Consider the following 22,719-nt stretch of genomic DNA (forward strand, 5'->3'; position numbering starts at 1 on the left):
CCATAAATATTTCAGAATAGCTCAGCTAACTAAGCACATGCTTTGCATGCAGGAGGTCCAAGTTCTGTCTCCAGCTTGGTGTCCAGAGAATTGCCAGATTTCCTGTACAGGGCTGATTACCCCAGAGCATCAGCAGGTGGCTGCCTTCAAAATAAATAAATAAAATAAAAGGACAGATCATTAGTACAGCAAGTAGGAAACTTGCCGTTACACAGCCAACCCAGGTTCCATATATGACACCCCATGTGTGTCATCCCTTCCCCCCCCACACACACAAACACACAGCCCAATAGAAGTGATCCTAAGTGCAGAGCTAGGAGTAAGCCCTGAGAATTGCTGGGTGTGGCTAAATAAATTTCATGGTCACGGTCACGGTCCTCCCGTTGTTCATCGATTTGCTCGAGCGTGCCCAGTAATGTCTCCATCATGAGACTTGTTACTGTGTTTGGCATATCGAATATGTCACGGGTAGCTTGCCAGGCTCTGCCCTGCGGGCAAGATACTCTTGGTAGCCGGTAGCTTGCCAGGCTCTCCGAGAGGGGCGGAGGAATCGAACTCAGGTCGGCCATGTTGGCCACTTGTAAGGCAAACGCCCTACCGCTGTGCTATCACTCCAGCCGGCTAAATAAATAAATAAGTAGATAAATATTTTTTGTATGAATCTCTAAAAGATAAGACTTTTTTTAGGGGAGTAGGGAATTGTTTGTTCTTGGAGAGACAGAGGGTACCATATGGCATCTCATATCTGGGGATTGAGCCCATATTGTCCACAATCAGGACAGGCACCCTGCCTGCTCTACCATCTTTTCAAACCCCAAGATGACATTTTTAGCCAAAATCACAATACTAAAATTTAAAAATAGAAGTTTAAAAATAGCAGTTAGGAGCTGGAGAGAGAGTACAGCAGGTAGGGCATTTGCTTGGCACGTGGCCAGCTCAGGTTCAATCCCTGATATCATGTATGATCCCCCGAACACTGCCAGGAATAACTCCTGCATTCAGAATCAAAAGTAACCCCTGAGCATAACTGGGTGTGACCAAAAAGAAAAAAAACTCAGCAATTACTTTGCATCATTATCTGGTCATCTGTTCAAATTCTGTTATTTTTTGATTTAAAGAAAATAAAGAAAAATCCAAATAAGATCCACATATTACAACAGACCAATGTGTCCCAGATCTCATTTAACATACACAACTTGTTATTTTTATAACTCATATTTTAGTTTGACTTATTTTTTAAAAGTATACTGATTAAGATTCTGTGATTTTCAGTATTGTTAATAATGGTTTTTCTTTCACATAATTCCAACACCATGACCATCAATCTCTCCCCCTTCCAAAATTCCCAACAGCAAAGTAACAAAAAAAAACCCAAAACCTCTGTTAACAATTACACTATGATTTATATTTTATACTACTATATAAGAAAGAGAAATTCCTTATTCACAGTTTCAAGTGGCTTCATGAACATTTTTAATTAGTTTTCAAAATATTGCATTCATTTTTAGGAAGAATATTTCAGGTTCTCATTAATTTACCAAAGTTTTAAGCCATAATCAAAACATTGAAAAGCATGTACTATTCTCAAAGGAAACTTTGTACTACAAATACTATAAGGGAAACATGAAGTGGCTACTTGGAGGATGCTTTGTGAGGATGGAGAATGATGTCAAATTCTGCTAAGAATACTAACATAAAATTTGAGAGACCTTAAAAATTATTTTGGTCTATAGTCCACTTTCAGCATGCTTCTCCCATCTGGGAGGATCCTCCCAACACCCTTTATTTGGTGCTCCCTTTTCTATCTGAGCTTCCTTTTCCCCCCGCACGTGTGGCTGGCCTCCAAGTCATGGAGCAAAATTCCTGATACTAATCTCGGCCACTCCTGGGTGTTAGTCTCCAATTTTGTTACTTTATGTTCCCCAGATGAATGATTGCCACTCAATGCCTCTCTTGCAAACCACAGAACCCAAAAGGAGAGAGAGAGAGAACAAAAGGGAATGCCCTGCCACAGAGGCAGGGTGGGATTGGGGGGAGGGGGGTGGGAGGGATGCTGGGACCCGTGGTGGTGGAGGATGGGTACTTGATCATTGTATAACTGAAACCTAAGCACAAAGATTTGTAAGTCTATAACTGTACCTCATAGTGTTTCAATTAAAAAAAATAAATGATAGATAGCATTGCAAATGCAAGGCTAAGTTAAAGGTTAGGCATAGAATGTGCCATGAGAAATTTTAATGTGGCTTTAGAATAATTTACTGTTTTTACCTCTTTTTAGTGGAATCATATCTCAAAAACCTCTGTCTCTTCTTACTCTGCTTTAGATATTTTGCTTTTGGCCTATACTCTAAATGATTATTTAAGGGGATTTCAAGGATACATAACATATATTCAGAATGTTATGTGATCACAAAACGTCAGGATAAAATTAAGTGGAAATTAAAAAAATATTTTGGAAGAGGTAAAATTATTTTTGAAGGGCAAATTACTTGATGTTTTTATTTTTAAAATAATATAATTAGCAGTTTGTGAACAAGTCCCTTTTGAATTACAAATTGCTTTATATAAAGTATCTTGGTATATGAATCATGCTTGCTTTACTGAATCATACTGAAAAATAAAAAAAAAGTATGACATAAAGTCATACTGAAATCTGAACTAAATTCTCTCTTTTGAGGTGATCTGGAACTCCACATGAATTGGAATAGGTATATGCTGACTCTATGAAATATTATTCCTTTGTTTTACAATAATAACATCTTTCAAGATATATATATATATATATATACTTTTTCAATAGTATGGCTTCATGGATAAATATGAAAAGGTAACGAAAAGTTAAGATTAATATTCCCTCTTTTTGCCAACTTTTCCTAGATCAAACTCAACATCACACACCCAATGGTACTATCAGCAGTGGTATAGATCCCTTCAAGTTACCACAGTACCCCAAAATCTCAACTCAGAGAAGTGGAGAACCTGAAGCTGGGAGAAAATCCCCAAGTAGGCCTGTTCCAGATGTCAAGTTGGAGCCCTGTCCTGAGGTGAATGTGGGGAAGTTAGTGTTCAAGCTGCAGGATGGAGGGACCAAGACCCTACCAAAAGCCACTAATGGACCTGTGCCAGGATCTGTGCCCACCAAGGTCCCTTCTTTACACATAAAGAGACCAGCTCCTCGGCTTCTTGCTTACCACAAAGATGGTAAGTAATTGGGGACCCCATTGGAACCAGAAATGGTCCCAACCACTTTACATTTGAGATATCCCTGAGGTTGAAGGTATATACCTATTTCAGTTTACTACCACTTGTATTGGAGTGGTGAGCAAGAACATGACTGAAACTCAATCATGAAGGCTTTGTAACCTGTATCTCATGGTGATTCAATAAAAAAGAAAATAATTATTAAAAAGTTTGTAATAACCATTGGAGTGTAAATTGCATGAGAATGGGGGTTTGGAGCCTGCTTAACATTCCTATATACCAAGTTGTTAGAACAATGACACATAGTTGGCACTCATTATTTATGTAATAAATTAATTGTACTACATAGTAATATTACTGGGCTGGAGTGATAGCACAGCAGTAGGGCGTTCGCCTTGCATGCAGCCAACATGGCCAACACAAGTTCGATTCCTCCACCCCTCTCGGAGAGCCCAGTAAGCTACCGAGAGTATCTCGCCCGCACAGCAGAGCCTGGCAAGCTACCTGTGATGTATTCGATATGCCATACACAGTAACAACAAAGTCTCCAATGGAGACGTTACTAGGCCCACTCGAGCAAATCAATGAACAACGGGAGGACAGTGACAGTGACAGTAATATTACTGCTGCTGGTGTTGCTATCCAGTAAGCACAAGTTATATGCCTGTCATTGTAGAAACTACTGATTGCTATTTCTGATCATAATGGGGAGGGGAGAACAATATGACAATAGTTAAGGGAAATAGTAACTGAAGAAGGACAGGGTGCTAATAGGATGTAAAGTGATATGCATGATACCCAAAATTAACAGTATTGTAAGTGACAGTGACTAAAGAAAAGAAGTAAAAGAATAAATATGCCTACCATAGAAAAGGCTGAAATGAGGACAGGAGGGAAATGGGGACATTATTAGAGAGACGTGGATATTGATAAAGATATTAATGTTGGAATATTGTATACCTAAAATTCAATCATGAATGAATTTGTAAATCACAATGATTCAATTAAAAATAAATTAATTAGTTGATAAACATCTTAAAATATTGTGAATAATTGTTTCTCATGAATATAATTACAAAAACTACACCCATGACCAGTGCACTATATTTTTTTAATAATGAAAACCTGAGGCTTCTATAAATAAGTAAATTTCCAAAAGTTCTAAACAAGTAATGGCAGAACTTGGATCTAGATCTTACTAGTGAAGCTAGACACAAAATCCAGTTTTCCTTCGAGTAAGGCAAAAAATGGCACATTACTACTTTTTGTATAATTTTTAATCAACGAACTGTAATCTACAATGTTGTTGATACCTGAGTTTTAGGATATATATTAACAACAATCCCACCACCAATGTGAAATTCTCTCCACTAATATTCTCATACTCCATCCCCCAGCCCACCCCTCTGCCTGCCATCTGATAATACATTACAAAGTTCGATAATTGCAGCTTAAATCTTATGTTTTTAGTGTTTTTGAATATGTGCTTTCATTATACAGCTATACCACTCTCCCACCTCATCACTATAATTGAAAGTCCGCATTACTTCTCTTTCTCATTTTCAATCACTCTTTATTTTTTTCCTTCTCAGTTCTTCTCCCTAAGCTCTGGGATCAATGATGATTGTGTCATACACCTATTAATACATTACATTTCTTCATCCATTTATACTATATACCAGAGATAAGTAGATCATCCTGTCTTCCTTCTTTTTTTTATTAGTGAAACTCCATGTGGTACAGTTGTTGACCTTGCAGAGTTTTGTGCTTGGGTTTCAGTTATACAATGATTGAGTACCCATCCCTCCACTAGTGCCCATTCCCCACCTCCAATGCTCCCAGCATCCCTCCCACTCCTCACCCCCCCACCCCACCCCACCCCTGTGGCAGGGCATTCCCTTTTGTTTTCTCTCTTTTTGGGTGCTGTGGTTTGCAAAAGAGGCAATGAGTGGCAATCGTGTTCGGTCTATAGTCTATTTTCAACATTCATCTCTCATCCTAGGAGGGTCCTCCCAACACCATTTACTTTGTGCTCCCCTCTTCATCTGAGCTGCCTTCTCCCTCAGCATGTGCAGCTAACCTCCAAATCATGGAGTGAACCCCCTGGTACTTATCTCGGCCATTCTTGGGTGTTAGTCTGTCTTCCTTCTTTTGACTTACTTCACTCAACGTGATAACTTCTAGTTCCAACCAGGTTGCAACAAACTGCACTTCATCATTTCTTTCAGCTGCATAGTATTAAATTATGTACATATACCACATCTTGAGAATCCATTTAGATGTCATTGTACACCTAGATTGATTCCATATCTTAGCTACTGTACTAAGTGCAACAAAAATAATGATGGTGCATGTCCTTTTTTAAAATTTTTATTTATTTTTATTGAATCACCATGAGATACAGTTACAAAGCTTTCATGTTTTAATTTCAGTCATGCAATGATTGAACAACCATCCCTCCACCAGTGCACATTCTCCACCACCAATGTCCCAAGTATACAGCCCACTTTCCAGCCCTCCCCCTGCCTCTATGGCAGACAATTTCCCCCATATTCTCTCTACTTTTGAGCATTATGGTTTGCAATATAGATACTGAGAACCTATCATGTTTGGTCCTTAATCTAATTTCAGCACACATCTCCCATCCCGAACTATCCCTCCAACCATTATTGACTTAGTGATTCCTTCTCTATTCCAGCTGCCTTCTGCCCCAGCTCATGAGGCAGTCTTCAAACCATGGAGCAATATTCCTGGTCCTTGTCTCTACTGTCCTTGACTGTCAGTATACTATTATGTTATTTTATATTCCACAAATGAGTACAGTCATTCTATGTCTGTCCCTCTCTTTCTTACTCACTTCACTTCACTGAGGATGATACTCTCCATGACCATCCACTTATAACCAGATTTCATGACTTCATCTTTTCTAACAACTGCAAAGTATTCCAATGTGTAGATGTGCCAAAACTTCTTTAAGCAGTCATCTGTTCTGGCACACGGTTGTTTCAAGATTCTGGCTATTGTGAACAGTGCTGCAATGAGCATAAAGATGCAGATGTCATTTCCACTGTGTCCTTTTGCACCTTCGGCATATATTCCCAGAAGTGGTATTGCTGGGTCATATGGAAGCTTAATTTCTAGTTTTTGAAGGAATGTCCATATTGTTTTCCAAAAAGACTGGACCAGTTGGCATTCCCACTAACAGTGAAAGAGCGTCCCTTTCTCCCCACATACATGCCAACACTGGTTACTTTTGTTCCTTTGAATGTGTGCCAGTCTCTCTGGTGCGAGATGATGTCATTGTTTTGATTTGCATCTCACTGATGATTAGCGATGTAGAGCATTTTTTTCAGGCACATGCCCTTTTTTTCTTTTTAGGTCACACCCGGTGATGCTCAGGAGTTACTCCTGGCTGTGCCATCAGGGATTACTCCTGGAGGTGCTCGGGGGGCCATATGGGATGCTGGGACTGAAACCCGGGTTGGCCATGTGCAATGCAAACGCCATACCCGCTGTGCTATTGCTCCAGCCCCACCCTTTTGAATGAAAGTTTTTAAGCCCTGGAGGTAGATGACCAAAAGTGAAATTACCAGGTCAAATGGCAGCTCAATTCTAACTTTGTTGAGGACTCTCCTTACTAGTTTCCACAGGAATTGAAACAGACAACATTTCTACCAGGAGTGGATCAGAGTGCCTTATTCACCATATCCTTGACAGCACAGATATTTCCTAATTTTTGATATGTGCCATTCACACTGGTGTGAGATGATACCTCATTGTCACCTTGATTTAGATTCCCTTAATGATAAGTGATGCTGGGCACTTTTTCATGTTCTTATTGGCCATCTGAGAATTATCTGTTCATTTCCTTCACCCAAATTTGGATAGGATTTAAATTTTTTGTTGTTGATCTTTGTGAGTACTTTACATATCTTGCATAATAACACTTTATTTAATGTGGTGAATGCAAATAGATCCCCCATTCCTTTAGCTGTCTTTTAGTTTTAGCCCATGTTTCTTTTGCCATGCAGAAACTCATTAATTTAATGTAGTTTCACTTGTTTATTTTTGTTGTTGTTGCCTTTCTTAGTGGTACCAGATCATTAGTAATGTCTCCCTTATGAGACTTGTTACTGTTTTTGGCATATAGAATACACCATGGGGAGCTTGCCAGGCTCTGCTGTGCAGATGGGATACTCTCGGTAGCTTGCTGAGCTATCCAAGAGGGGTGGAGGAATCAAACCCGGGTCAGCCACGTGCAAGGCAAATGCCCTACCTACTGTGCTATCAATCAAGAAACAAGCATAATTGTTCAAATACATAAATAAATGTGTTTGTCTTTCAGTAGAAGAATTAAAAAAAACTGCTTTGAGGTTCAAATCTTGGAAGATTCTGCCTATATTTTCCTCTATGTACTTAATAGTTTCCATTCAGATCTCAAGGTCATTAGTCCATTAGTTAATATTTTATGTAACATTAATGAACTTTTATGTAAGGTGTGAGATATGTATTCTGCTTTAATTTTTTACAGGTAATTATCCAGTTGTTCCAGCATTTGTTTAAAAGCCTGGCTTTACTCCATTTCATGTTCTTGGCTCACTTATCGAGTATTAACTGTTCATATATATGGGGTTGTGTCATTAAGTATTCAATTATGTTCATTAGTCAGAGGGCCTGTCTTTATTCCAGTACTATGCAGTTTTTATCACTATAGCTTTCTAATACCAAATAAGGTAATAAGATACTTCCCAATTTCTTATTTTTCAATATGTCTTTGGCTATTTGTGGTCTTCTCTGGTTATATACAAACTTTATTATTAACTGTTCTAGGTCCTTGAAGAATGTCGTGTTAATTTGAATGGGAATTTTATTGATTCTATATGATAGCTTGGGTAGGATAGTCATTTTTACAGTATTGGAATATTTTTCCTTTTCCTAAGGTCTTCTTTATTATCTCTTTCTAATGTTATTTATAGTTATCATCATATAGATCTCCCACATCTTTTGTTAGCGTATTAGGTAAGTGATATTTTTGAATACTATTTTAAATGTGATTGGCTCCTTGATTATTTTCTCCTCTGATTCATTCATTGTATATAAGAATACAACTGACTTTTGAGTATTGAGTTTGTAGCTGGCTACTTTTCTATATTGGTGTATTGTTTCTAGGAACGTTTGTGTACTCTTTTCTGTTTTTAGTGTATATTATCATTTCATCTGCAAATAGTAATAAGTTTACTTCTTTTCCAAATTTCATCCTTTTTATTTGTTTTTTTTCTTGCCATTGTGTCATAGTTAGGACTTCTAATACTATCTTTTGTGAGACAGTGAAGATCCTTGTCTTGTACCTGATCTCACAGGAATTTTTTTTCATTTTTAAGAATCATATTAGCTGTGCATTAGTTATAGATGGCTGTTACTATATTAAGAAAGGTTCTTATTTTTAAAGGGGTTTTGATCATGAGTAGATGTTGAATCTTGTCAAAATTTTTCTCTATTGATTGATAAGATCATATAATAATTTTATCTCTCCTGTTATTATTGTAGTATATTATGTTATGATTTTCATAATGTGAACCATAATTAAAAACCATGGTATGAAGCCCAGGTTCATATACCCATTATGGTATATGATTTTTTGATATTTTGTTGAATTCATTTTCAAAGATGTTCATGCATTCACGGCCGCGTGGTTCCGGGAGCTGGGTTTTATAGTCTCTGAGTCTTGACCATTGATGGGATTACATGGCGGACATCTTATTATGACATCTTATTATCTCATTCCTACTTTGGACAAACTGGCAGGCTACTAAATGTAACCTGCCCACACGGCAGAGTCAGGCAAACTCCCCGTGGCGTACCCAATATGGCAAATACCAGTAACAATGATGGGTCTCATTCTCCTAAAGAGTCTTTAATATAGCACTTTCTTAAAAATCTCAGGGCTGGGATAAAGGAGACGTTACTGGGGCCTGCTCGAGACAATCGACGGATAACTGGATGATCGTGATTCGTGGTCATGATTCATTTTCAAATATTTTGTTATCATTTTTACATTAATATTTATCAGGGAGATTTGTCTAAAGTTTTCTGCAAGTGTCTATCTGCTTTGGGTATTAGTGTAATATTAGCTTTATAGGTGTTGGGAAGGATTCTTGTGTCATCAATATTTTGCAAGAGTTTAAAGAGAAAATGAATCAGATCTCTGAAGGTTTTATAGAAGTCAGGGTGAATTCATCTGGGCCAAAACTTTGGTTCCTGGGGAGATTTTTATTTTCTGTTTCAATTTCCTTACCTGTGATATACCTCTATAGGCTTTCTACTTCTCTTTTATTTTGCAAGGCAGAGCCTGGCAAGCTATCCGTAGTCTATGCCAAATAGACCAAATTGATATGCCAAATCCAGTAATAAATGGATCTCATTTCCCTAACCCTGAATATGCAGAGTCGAGAAGGATATGGAAGGAGAGGCTGATAAAACACCAAGACAGACATAGGCTGCCAAAACGCAGAAAAACAAAAATGATTGTCTGTACTTTTAATGCTCGTATGCTGGCATCTGCTGCATCCATTGAAGACCTTATGGTACAAGCACGAAAGATCAAGTACGACATCATTGGTCTGACCGAAACAAGAAGACATCAATCCCATCATGCTGTTTTCGACACTGGAGAAGAACTGTTCCTTGGAACATGTGATAAAAGAGGCGTCGGTGGTGTCGGTATCCTTGTCAACACAAACTTAGTCACGAACATTGATTCATTTGAATGCCTAACAACCCGAATCGGACGATTACACTTGAATAAATGTGGCTCACTACCGGCAGTTTCTATCTTTGTTGTCTATACACCAACATCCAGTTATGGTGAAAGAGAAACTGAGAAATTCTACATGGAGCTGGAGAAGTTCTATAAAGAAGATCACACCTTCTACAAGATCATTGTCGGTGATTTTAATGCCAAGATAGGACCAAGAAGATCAGTCGATGAACTCCACATCGGAACCCATGGCCTGGAATGGAACGAACAGGGTGACAGACTGTCTGAGTTCATCATGTCAACCAAAACCTTCCATGGTAACTCACAATTCCAAAAGGCTGAATCTAAACGTTGGACATGGGAGTCTCCTGATGGACGGTTCCACAATGAAATAGACCACATCATATTCAATCGGCGGTTTTGCCTAACCGATGTTGCTGTTGTCCCAAAATTCCAAACGGGATCAGACCACCGTCTTCTTCGTGCAAAATTCTACCTCACAGAACGAAGAGAAAAGAATGCAAGGTTTAAGAAGAGGACTCCCAGAACAACCACCAACTGGGAACTCTTTGGCTCTATTGCGCAACATGGGAAGATGCCGTCATTGACAACATTGATGAGGAATACGATCGAATGATTCAGCACCTCCATGATTGTGCAAGGAATGCCAAGAGAGAGATAACCACAAAAAACCGTCTTTCTTCGAACACTCTTGAATTTACTCGCCAATGTGGCTTGGCACATGCCTCAGGCAACCACAAGCGAACGTCCGAACTGGCAAAACAGTGCAGAGAAGCCATCAAGGATGACCTCAAAAACAGGAGAGCAGCAGTACTGGTAGATGCAGCAGAAGCTGGGAAAAACATTCGTAATGCCCGCCTGTCCTTCACCAACTACAAAACCAAGATGACTGCCCTCCGACATCATGATGGATCTATCACATCTTCCAGAAGGGAAATGGAGAAGATTATTCATGACTTCTACTCAGATCTCTTTAATAGCCACATCCACTTGCCCACATACCACATGATGGATATGTCGTTCCCAATGTTCTCCCTTCCGAAATCCAACAAGCCATCTCGTCAGTAAAGAAACAAAGAGCACCTGGCCCAGACAAGATCAGACCTGAACACCTGAAGAACTTACCATCAGTACTCATCAATACATTGGCTCGACTCATCACACGCTACCTGTCTGAATGCAAGGTTCCATCCCAATGGAAAACCAGCAAGACTGTACTACTATACAAGAAAGGAGACATCCACGACATTGGCAACTATCGCCCAATCTGCCTATTGTCTGTCATCTACAAACTATTCACTCGAGTCATCCTGAATAGGATTAACAGAACACTAGATGAAGGACAACCATGTGAACAAGCTGGATTCCGAAAAGGATTCAGTACCATTGACCATATCCACACAATAACCAAGCTCATTGAGGTATCTCGGGAGTTCAAGATGCCGCTCTGTCTAACGTTCATTGATTTAAAGAAGGCCTTTGATTCTGTTGAGACGGAAGCGGTCATGGAAGCCCTAGCCAATCAGGGCATACAAACTCAATACATCAGGATCCTTCGTGAGCTCTATTGCGGATTCACTACCAAGATCTCACCATTCTACAAAGAAGTAATCATCCATATCAAGAGAGGGGTTCGGCAGGGTGATATCATTTCACCAAAACTCTTCAGTGCCACCCTCGAGAACATCATGCAATGACTGGAATGGGAAGGAATGGGAGTGAAGATAGATGGTCGGCAACTACACCACCTCCGCTTTGCTGATGACATCGTTCTAATAACACCAAACATCAACCAAGCGGCACAAATGCTGAACGACTTTGACCGTGAATGTGGAAAGGTCGGACTACAGCTGAATCTTACGAAGACAATGTTTATGAGAAACAGCCTTGTTCCTGACGCTCCATTCGCTCTCAACGGAACCACCATCTCCGAATGCAACAGTTATATATACCTAGGTCGAGAAATCAACATGATGAATGACCTGGCACCTGAGTTGTGCAGGAGGAAGAGAGCGGCTTGGAATGCCTTCAAGAACATTGAAGAAATAACTAAAAGGACAAAGAACCTCCAGCTACGAGCACATCTCTTTGATTCCACTATTCTTCCTGCATTAACATATGCCTCAGAGACCTGGACCCTACGAAAACAGGATGAGAACACTATTCGGGTCTCTCAAAGAGGAATCGAAAGAACTATGCTTGGAATATCACGATTCACTCAAATGAGAGATAGAATCCGGAGTTCTGATCTTCGTCAACGCTCAAGAATCAGGGACGCTGTCTCATTTGCCAAGACATCAAAAATCAGATGGGCTGGACACGTAATGAGGTTTACAGACAACCGCTGGACTAGAGCCATTACTGATTGGATTCCACGAGACATCAAAAGATCACGTGGACGCCCACCTATAAGATGGTCAGACTTCTTCGTCAAGACCCTAAATGATCGGTTTGAGGCTCTACATGTTCCTAAAACAAACAGATACCATTGGGCTACACTAGCACGCAACCGGGATGAATGGAGACGTTACTGGCACCCGCTCGAATAAATCGATGAATAACGGGTATTAAGTGATTAAGTGATTTATTTTGGGGAGATGACATGACTCCAAGAATCTATCCATTTCTTCTAGATTTCTCCAGCTTAAGAGCAGAAAATTGTTCTTAGTAACTTTTTATTAAAGTTTAAGTATTCTAAGGATTCATTGCAATTTCTTCCTTTCATCTCTTTTCCTATTTATTTAAACATTTTCACTTTTTTTTGTCCTCGTGAATATATCTATTCATTTATCTATCTTGTTTATGCTTTCAAAGAACCAAACCTGGTTTCGTTGATTCTTTAAATAGATTTCCTGGTTTTTATGTTGTTAATTTCTTACCTCATTTTAACTATTTCCCTCCTTCTATACTTTTGATGTTCATCTACTGTTCCTTCTCCAGATTTCTAAGATGTGTATTTAGATTGTTGTTTGGGCTTTTACTTCTTTCTAGTAGGCCTGCATTCCTGTGAATTTCCCCCGTAGTGCAGCTTTGGTTGTGTTCTATAGGTTCTTACAGATTTTATCTTAATTGTAAATTGTTTCAGATAATCTTTTTATTTCCTTATTGCTTTCCTGTTTGACCCAGTTGTTGATTAGAAACTTTTTGTTCAGATTCCAATTGTTGGAAGTGTTTTCCATCTTCTTTCTGTGGTTATTTTCTACTTTCAAAGCATTATAATGTGAAGTTACTTTTTACAATTTTTTGGTGTTTTTAAAAAATTTTTATTAGTGAGACACCATGAGATACAGTTGTAGACTTACAGATTTTGTGCTTGGGTTTCAATTATACAATGATAAAATACCCATCCCTCCACCAGTGCCCATTTCCCACCACCACGGATCCCAGTATCCCTCCCACCCCCTCATCTCCCCCATCCCACCCTGCCTCTGTGACAGGACATTCCCCTCTGTTCTCTCTCTCCTTTGGGGTGTTGTGGTTTGCAAAAGAGGCATTGAGTGGCAATCATGTTTGGTCTATAGTCTACTTTCAGCTTCTCCCATCTACTTATTTAAATGTATGTATGTTTTGTTCCCTAATGTCATCTATCCTGTACAGCATTCTATGTATTATAGAGAAGAATGTGTATACTTTCTGTGGGTGGTGGGAAAAAAGAACCTGTATATTTTCAATAGTCGTAGTTATTTTAGCTTATCATTTATGGTTCTTGTCTCTTTACTGATATTTTATCTAGTTAATTGGTTTAATGGTGAAAGCTTAGTGTTGAAGTCTCCCAATACTGTTGTGTTTCCATCAATGTGTTTCTTTAGGCTTGTGTGCTGAAGCTTTATGAACTTTGCTTTTAATTTTCATTTGGTATACAAATGTTGATGACAATATTTCTTGATCTACAATTCCCTTATGCAATAATTAGTACCCATAGTGTCTCTAATAACTTTATGTTAGATGTCATTTGGTCTAAAATAAGTTTGACTTTCCATATACTTTGTTTTTCATTGTATTGTATGATTTTTTACCGTTCTTCACTACAAATCTAAATCTATCCTGTGAATTTAGGTGTGTTTCCTGTAGGCAGAAGGTGGATGGATTTTCTTTCCTGATCCATTCAGCTACTCTACACAGTTCAATAGGGTTATTTAGTACATCGATATTGAGAGAGATTAATGATATTCAAGAGATGTGTTGGGATTCCTGTGTATGTGTGTGTCATCAACTTGTTTTTGCAAGAGTATATTTTATACAATCAGTCATTCTTGCAAGATTGGTTCAGTTGTCTCAAGTGCTGCAAGCTTTTTTTTTGTCTGAAAGAGTTTATCCCCTCAATTCTAAATGATAGCTTTGTAATGTAGTAGACTCTATTTTGGTTTAAATTACTTTGAATAAGTCACCCTGCTCTTTCCTAGCTTGTAAGATCATATGAGATGTCTATTGCTATTTATATATTGTTTTCCTTATACTCACTTAATTTTTCTCTCTCACTGCTCTTAGTAGTCAGTATTCGTCTTTTGAATTTAATATTTTGATTACTGTGTGTCTTGACATTTTTTGTTTGAGTCTATTTTTGGTACTCTTTAAGGCTTCTAGAATCTGTGCAGATGCCTCTTTTCAGAGATCAGGAAAGTTTTTTGTTATTATTTCTTTCACTAGTCCTTCTCCCCCTTTATCTTTCTCTTCTCCTTCTTTTAGTCCTATGATACAAAGATTTTTCTTCTTGCTATTATTCATCATGAATCTTACATTCTCTTCCATTCATTTACTACTTGTCTTTCCTCACTTCATTATTGGTGATGGCTAGTACTTTGTATTCAATATCATTCATACAGTCCTCCACTTTGTGTTGCTGTGACCTGCTGTTATAGTTTTTAAATCCTTCAATTCCATTTGTATAGACCCTTTGATACTCTGCATGTTTATGTTTGAGTCGCTTGAAATTTTCTTCCAGTGACTGCTTTATTTCCATGGCCATTGCATAGATTTTATAAACTTAAATTCTTCAACAACGTGGCTTGTGGCTTTGTTTGAGCCTAATGATTTTCTGGTCTAGTTTCTATGCCTGCTAGAGCTGGTGAATTCCTTTTTTTCTCCATAGTTATTAAAGATTTGAGGTGTTATGAATTGAGCTTCAGATTCCAAATTATCTGAGATATGAACTCTTTTGTTATTTTTCCATAAGATGTTTCTCCTAATAACTGTTTAATCTAACAATTTCTGTGCCCTTTCAGATGTTCTTTCAGGGGGCTGGAGCAATAGTACGGAGGGTAGGGCATTTGCCTTGCACATGGCCGACCTGGGTTTGATTCCCAGCATCCCATATGGCCCACCGATCACCTCCAGGAGTAATTCCTTAGTACATGAGCCAGGAGCAACCCCTGTGCATCGCCGGGTGTGACCAAGAAAACAAAAAACAAACAAATGAAAAACAAAAAAAAGATGGTCTTTCAGTGGTCATACTAGTGAGTGTCCAACATTCCCCATTGTATAGAGTGTAATTATGAAGGCACTTTGAGGCACAAACCAATCACCATAGAGTCGTTGTGACTGAAGGGGTGCAAAATGTTGCATAGACACATTAGCATTTTCACTGTTTTCGGCTCAAGAGGCAGGTGACCAGTGGACCCAGAAAGGACTCACAGAACAGGAGGAGCAGTATGAGGAAGACAATTGACATACCTTGACATACTTAAATGATGAATGAGGCTAGCATCAGCATTATTAGTCATAGGGATGTGTCCTGAGTTTGAGGTACAAAGAATGCAATAAAACTATCACATAATTTCAAAGTAGGCTTTAAATATTATTTCATCATTCTCAGGTTTAATAGAAATAAGGCCAAACTTTTAAACAACACTGAACTTTTAAAATATATACAATTCAGAGTTACAACTTTAATTAACTATATATGAATACCATTTTTGGAAATGGATGCTAGTTCAGAGAGGCTTTAGGGAGGAAGAAGCCTGTGAAGATAGAAAAAAAGGACTTTTCATAATAGCAAAGGCTTAGATTCAAGTCCTGGCTCTTTGACTTTATAGTTAGATGGATCTGAAATGTGTCCTATGTTTTATGTCCTAACCTATTCCTAGCAGAATTAAGTAAGGTAAAGGTAAAGGTAAAGGCCCTCCCGTTGATCGTCGATTTGCTCGAGCGGGCCCAGTAACGTCTCCATTGGAGACTTTGTTGTTACTGTGTCTGGCATATCGAATACTCTCGGTAGCTTGCCGGGCTCTCCGAGAGGGGCGGAGGAATCGAACTCGGGTCGGCCATGTTGGCCGCTTGTAAGGCGAACACCCTACCCGCTGTGCTATCGCTCCAGCCCAGCAGAATTAAGTGAATTTTGCAAAATACAAAAAAAATATATATTACCTTAGGACTTTCCAGTAGAGAGGGTAGGGCAATTGCCTTGATTGCAATTGATCCAAGTTCTGTCTCTTATACCCCATATAGTCCCCCAAACACTGTCAGGAATAATTTCTGTATGCAGAGACATGAAAAAATTATTTACCTTAAATATGGTACATATAGGGCCAACCCACATATAAATCCAACCCACAATGTCTGGCACCCTGAGAATCACCAGGTGCAGCCCTTGGCCTATATATTCCTGAATGCCATAGAGCATGAGAAGGACTACAATCTCAGGTGCTTGCAATGAACTGTTAGCCTGGTTGACAGATTTGCTAGTGGAACCTCCTGGCCTCATAAGAAATGCTTGAAGAACTCCCTCAAGAACTGATGAATTTCCTTAAGAGTTTCTTGTGTGTTTTTATATCTTGTTCATCTTCAAATCTGAATGATGATATCCTTACTAGAACAGTTTGTATATATAATGACACTTCCTTTGACCTATAGTGATTCATTGGGAAATCTTCTGTGGAGATTATGTGACTTCTCTTATGTGTCACTCTTTGATTTTATCTTCATGCTTTTAGCATTCTTTTGTTTGTTTTGGGGGACACACCTGGTGATGCTCAGGGATTACTCCTGGCTCTTCACTCAGGACTTGGCAGTGCATAGAGGACTGAGATATGAGATGCTGGGGACTGAATCGCTTTTGCTGTGTGCAAAGAAAGCTTCTTACCCACTGTACTATCTCCCAAATCACACTTTGAGGATGATTTTCTTTAGCACAGCGGGTAGGGCATCTGCCTTGCACACAGCCAACATGGCCGACCCGAGTTCGATTCTTCCGCCCCTCTTGGAGAGCCCGGCAAGCTACCGAGAGTATTCGATATGCCAGACACAGTAACAACAAAGTCTCCAATGGAGACGTTACTGGGCCCGCTCGAGCAAATCGATGATCAACGGGAGGGCCTTTACTTTACTTTACTTTACTTTACTTATTTTAATTATAACATGTCTTAGTTTGCATATTTATGTTTGTGTGTGCATTTTTGTGTACATGTATGTTTTTGTAACTCTTTCAGCTATCTGTATCTGAGTATCTAACTTCTTCCTCAGGTAGAGAAAGTTCTTGGCTGTTGTTTCTTCAAAGAATAGTTATGCACCAACTTTTTTTCTTTTTTTACTTCTGTAAAACATAAAATGAGAATATTGTTCTTGATGGTTTCCAGTTCTTATGTTCTCTTATGTTCTCTTCACTTTTTCTTTTTTTATGATGATAATTTTGTTGGTTTCTTTTTATTTTTGAGTTTACAGGTTCAACTTCTGGCTTATCCTAGCCACTCTCTTGAATGCTTTAGATCAGCTACTATATTATTTAACTGTTATGCCCTTATTAATTTTTCTAACATGCTTGTTCTTATGCCTTTGCCAACTTTGTTGACTTTGCCTTCTATTGATATCTTCATTTCTGTGAGCATTGTTAGATGTTGCATCAGTGAGCATCATTTTGCCTTCAGAGAGTTAGCACAGTTCTGTTGTATTAAAAGTTCTTCCAAAGATTTTGTCTTGATCCATTAGTATGGGTGAGTTTTATATTTATCATGTGTTCCACATTTCCTATTGAGGAAAAAGATTCCTTTTTAAATGCTCCTGGATGATGTCCAGGATTTTGCAATCACGGAACTGTGAATAGGCTCAATCAAAGTAACACAGCAGGAAATGGGGTCCTGCTGGAGTATGACTATACTTTAGGAAGTCAGATAGTGTTTGCTTCCGATTAAGTTATACCCTGTTTGTGAGCAACCAAGTGGTGATTCATAGGGGTCATGTTTATTTTTCTTCAAGGGTAAACACTCTTGATTCTTCTCTTTTGACTTCAGAACAGCTATCTGCTAGTCATGAATTTAACTCTCCTCAGAAGTTTTACTTCGGGGTCTGGTAAGAACCTTCAGGTAAGAACATTGGATTCCAGTATACTGTCTACTTGTGGTGTTATAAACAGTGTTACAATATGTTTTCCAGGACTGTACCTGCTGGGAAATCTGACCCTATTTTATGCCCTATAGTTTCTTGCCTTCTATTCCGTTGCTGAAAGTTAAGTATTGTTTAATAGGACTACCGTGCTGCTATGTGGCACTCTTCTGTGTGTAAAATTTCATACTTTCACACTTTTGAACTTTGTTGTTAATTCTTTTTGTTGCTCTACAGTGGAAGAATTTCTATTGGTTTATGGTGTGTGTGTTTTTGTGTATGTGTGTATGTGTAAATTATCTCACTGATTTCTACCTGGATGTTGTATTTTTGTCACCTTCTGGAGAAGTTTGGTCATGTTTCAGGTTGGTATCTGTATAGTTTAAATAAGATTTATTTGTATCGTTTCTGTGATCATTTGAGTAAGTATACACAGTTTCTCCATATTATTGCCTTGCCCATCTCCATAATTTATATGTTTATTTATTATGTGGGTCTATCCAGCTTCCTTCATCTACTTTCATTTTTTTAAACTTTGAACACCTTGTTTACAGATTTTTTCATAATACAGTTGTTTCAGGCATTCAATCTTCCAACACCCATCCCTACAGCATGTGACCTTCCATCGACCCTTGTCTCCAGTTCCCACCCACCTCCCAACCTACCCAATTAGCAGGCACTAAATAATTGATAATTGGTTTTCTAATGCCTTTTACAACTAAAGGGCTAATGAAATTATCAAAACATACTAAGCACTGTAGCACTGTCCTCCAGTTATTCATTGATTTGCTAGAGCGGGCCCAGTTACATCTTCACTGTGAGACTAGTTGTTACTGTGTTTGGCATATCGAATACGTCACCGGGAACTTTCCAGGCTTTGCCGTGCAGGCAAAATACTCTTAGTAGCTTGCCGGGCTCTCCGAGAGGGGCAAAGGAATCGAACCTGGGTCTGCTGGGTCGGCCATGTGCAAGGCAAGTAAAAGAAAATTTATGAAAATTTTTATGTCTCACCATGGGGTCATTAAATTCTCATCTATGGGTTTGCTAATCTGTTTGCTAATAACTGAACCTTCTGTGTTACTGTTTTTTGTTCATTGAGCTTAGTTGACTATTACTACTTTCCCATCTAATATAGTTTGCTCCTACTCAGTTGTAAGTGTGGGAGAAATCTGCCCAGTCATACTTGATAAGACCCCAGAGATTTTAATCTGAAAACCGGTGTATCTAGAATTGTCATCAATTTGTCTTCTCGCCGAGATTTATTGTAACGTACTAGAGTTGGGTTGTTGGCATGGCAGTAACTGTGGAGTATGGGTGCAGCTGCCAGGGCATAGGCAGGGCAGGGGTTCAACCCATCCACTACCCAATATTTCAGTTGCGAGACTGGTGTACACAGGAATTTCAGGTGATTGGCTTCCATCTCTTCTGAGATTAGTCATGTATTGTAAAGCTGCACCAAGAAATTAATTTTTCTACTTTTTAAGAAGTATTTGATTTAGTAAAAGCAAAAATATAGAAGACAAATTCCTTTTATTTTTTACATTATTGCCTCTCATATTTAGCTTCTACAAAGGAATTTTGGACTTTCTTCTTGGGGATGGAGTAGAGTATATACCTAAATTAATTTGCTTGTTTAGGCATAGTTCTTTGCAGTGGGAGTGAAAAAGATGAAACCATATTCAATTTCCTCATAAATTTCATGACGAGTTTGACATATAACTCTTAGTCTCAAAGTGATCTATATTCTAGTGGAGATGAAAATAAATTTCAGTAAGAAACTGGGTAAGAGAGCACTTCTTTTGTTCCTGCAGGAGAAGCTCTAGGCTGCGAGGGGCTGTAAGTGATGGGCAGGAGAGAGATGTGCGATGCCAGGGATTCAATACATTAAGCACTCTCATCTCATTGTGAGCTAATCTCAGTGTCTTAATTTTTTTAATTATTCTGCTATTTTATGAAGAAACTTTTCTCGGGAGTGCTGCAGCATGTACAGAGTCACTCTCCAAGGCACTTAACCTTGCCAAGGCTGGTTATTCATCTCAAAAGAGGGGCCCTGCTGGGCAGTGTTTGGGAATCTAAATAAAAGTAGAAGATGGCCATGGAGCAGTGGTGAGCAGCAAAGCTGGCACAGGAACAGTAGCTCTCAGTGCTTTGAAGAACTGATGAGATCACAAAATTTCTGCTTGAGTGAATGTGGCTGCCTCTTCAATATTGTCTCAGGAAGAATGTCATTAAATGAAACTGACTGGTCACCTGCCTCAGAGTACCAGCTCGGAGATAGACTCTGAGAATTATGTAGGTACAGCCGCCAACAGGCAGAGCTGCTGCAGCTCTTGGTGCTGTGGGAGGTGGTGAGTTTTACGTTTCTGAATAGGACTCTTTGGGTCTAGCCTGGCACCACCACAGAGTGCGGGTCCCAAAGTTGAGGAGTCCCAGGTTTTCCCTATGGGGCCCCGGCAATTCGCTGCCAGTGAGGTTGTCCAACAACCATTTCTTCCCCGGATCAGCCCATGCCACCTGCAGCATATTATGTAGGAAATCCTCCACGACTGCCCCCTGGTCAGTTTCTGCTGAACTGGTAGCTGCAGCCAACACAGAATGCCCATAGTAGCAACCCTGGCTTCAGTCCTGATTCCTGCGAGGGCTGCTGCTGCTGCCACAGGTGCCCAGAGGGTGCAACCTCTAGCTGGTCAAACGGGAACAGTAGGGTGAGTGTATTAGCAGCCTGATGGTGCCTTCAGGCTTCCTGATACCCCTAACTTACCTCTGTGCCTCTGGTCAGACTCCAACAACTAGGGACCAAGTTTCCCAAGAAATTGCACGGCCAAAAGTAAGGTATGTGAGATCCATGCCCATAAACTGCCTCTGGCTCCCCTATACAATCTCATTTATTGGCCTTGCTTCAGAGACTCAGAAATAAATCTTGAAATAGATCAAAATCCACAGTTAATATCAGACCCCCACAAGGCTAAACAGACTGGGGAATATCAGACGGAGGTGGATTATCCTCATGCCCACCCAAACAGAGCCTCCCAAAAACCACTTGCTCCCACAATCCAAAATTGACACTATGCCCCCAACCATACTCCACCACCTCAGGAAAGACCTCATCAAGATATTCTGCTGAAAACTTGTATATGTGGGTTTTGTAACTGAAATCTCCAGGCTTTCTTGGGGTCTGGATGAGCTACCTACTCGCATTTCGCTCTGCTTCCAGAAGCCCCAGCTGTCACGTCCACACCCGAAAGCCACCACTCAGTTAACAAAAGAAAAGTTACTCCAGCTGTACCTTCCTGACAATAATATTGAATGCCCTGAACAAATATGATGGTCTCCTAGAACCAGTATTGCAAAACATAATCATAATGCACTAAAGGAGAAAGAGAGAGAGAGAGAAAGAGAGAGAAGAAAGTTCCTGCCATAGAGGCTGGAGGGGGTGGTGATGGGGAGGGAAACTGGGAACATTGATGGTATTATGAAATCTACACTGAGAAAGGATGGGAGTTGAAAAACATGACTTAAACCAAATCATGAATGGCTTTGTGATATATCTCATGTTGATTCAATTTAAACAAAAGAGAAATAAATATATTTTTAAAAGGAACCTGGTCATGGCAGGCATCTCTTCACTCTCCCTTAGGCTGTCAGATAAAAGTGGTGAGTAAATAACAAAACTATACAGAGATTCTATTACATACTAGTTTAGGAGTCCTTATTAACTCTTTATTTCTCTTGAAGTGAAAAGATTGCATTTTGGTTGCCTATTCTTGTGTTTGAAGAAGTATGATTAGTGATTAGGGAAGGCCTTGCTCAACCACAGGGGTTTCTATTCTTTACTAGGGTGATTAATGCTCCAAGTTAGTCAGAGGGAGAGGGACAGACACAAAATCATTTCTCTCATATGTGGAATATAAAAAAACCATAGAGGAATAACAAAGGGCTGAAAGCAACAGGAAGAATAGAGCAGGAGAACTGGTCTTCAGTATAAAACCTGCAACTCTGTTGGGGGTAGGGGATAAGTTAGGGAAGGAAAAACTAGGACAATATTGGAGGTGAAAGTGCCTGTCATAGAGACAGGCTGGGAGGAGGGAGGTACACTTAGACGCTGGTGGACGAACTGGACACTGGTGAAGGGATTGGTGTTGGAACATTGTACTACGTCTGAAACAATAATGTATAACTTAGGTGACAGTAATTCATTAAAAAAAGAAAGGAAAAGGGCTATATTTGTATACATTATTAAATTGTTAGAAACAGGCTTATTTGGACTCACTATTTTATCTTTTAGAGTAATTTAATTTACCTACTGCTTTGACTTTTCTCTGAACTTTCAGGAGTCTAATGTACAAAGGCAATAAGTAATTGAGATAGAAGGGGAGTTTAAGGTGATTATGCAGGAGTATGATGTAAAGTCACAATTTTTGATGAAT

The 22,719-nt window shown here is 39.2% G+C and overlaps 1 protein-coding gene across 2 annotated transcripts in view; it reads left to right on the forward strand.

Moving 5' to 3' along the window:
- Nucleotides 1-22,719, forward strand: part of OPHN1 (oligophrenin 1) — a 553,120-nt gene that overhangs the window by 472,234 nt on the left and 58,167 nt on the right. For both annotated transcript variants that reach the window (XM_056130029.1, XM_056130028.1), the window contains exon 21: nucleotides 2,878-3,201. In XM_056130029.1, coding sequence (XP_055986004.1) covers nucleotides 2,878-3,201 — 324 coding nt within the window. The remainder of the gene's footprint in view (nucleotides 1-2,877; nucleotides 3,202-22,719) is intronic.

This window comes from Sorex fumeus, unplaced genomic scaffold, assembly GCF_029834395.1.
Source record: "Sorex fumeus unplaced genomic scaffold, SorFum_2.1 ptg000073l, whole genome shotgun sequence".
NCBI lineage: Eukaryota > Metazoa > Chordata > Mammalia > Eulipotyphla > Soricidae > Sorex > Sorex fumeus.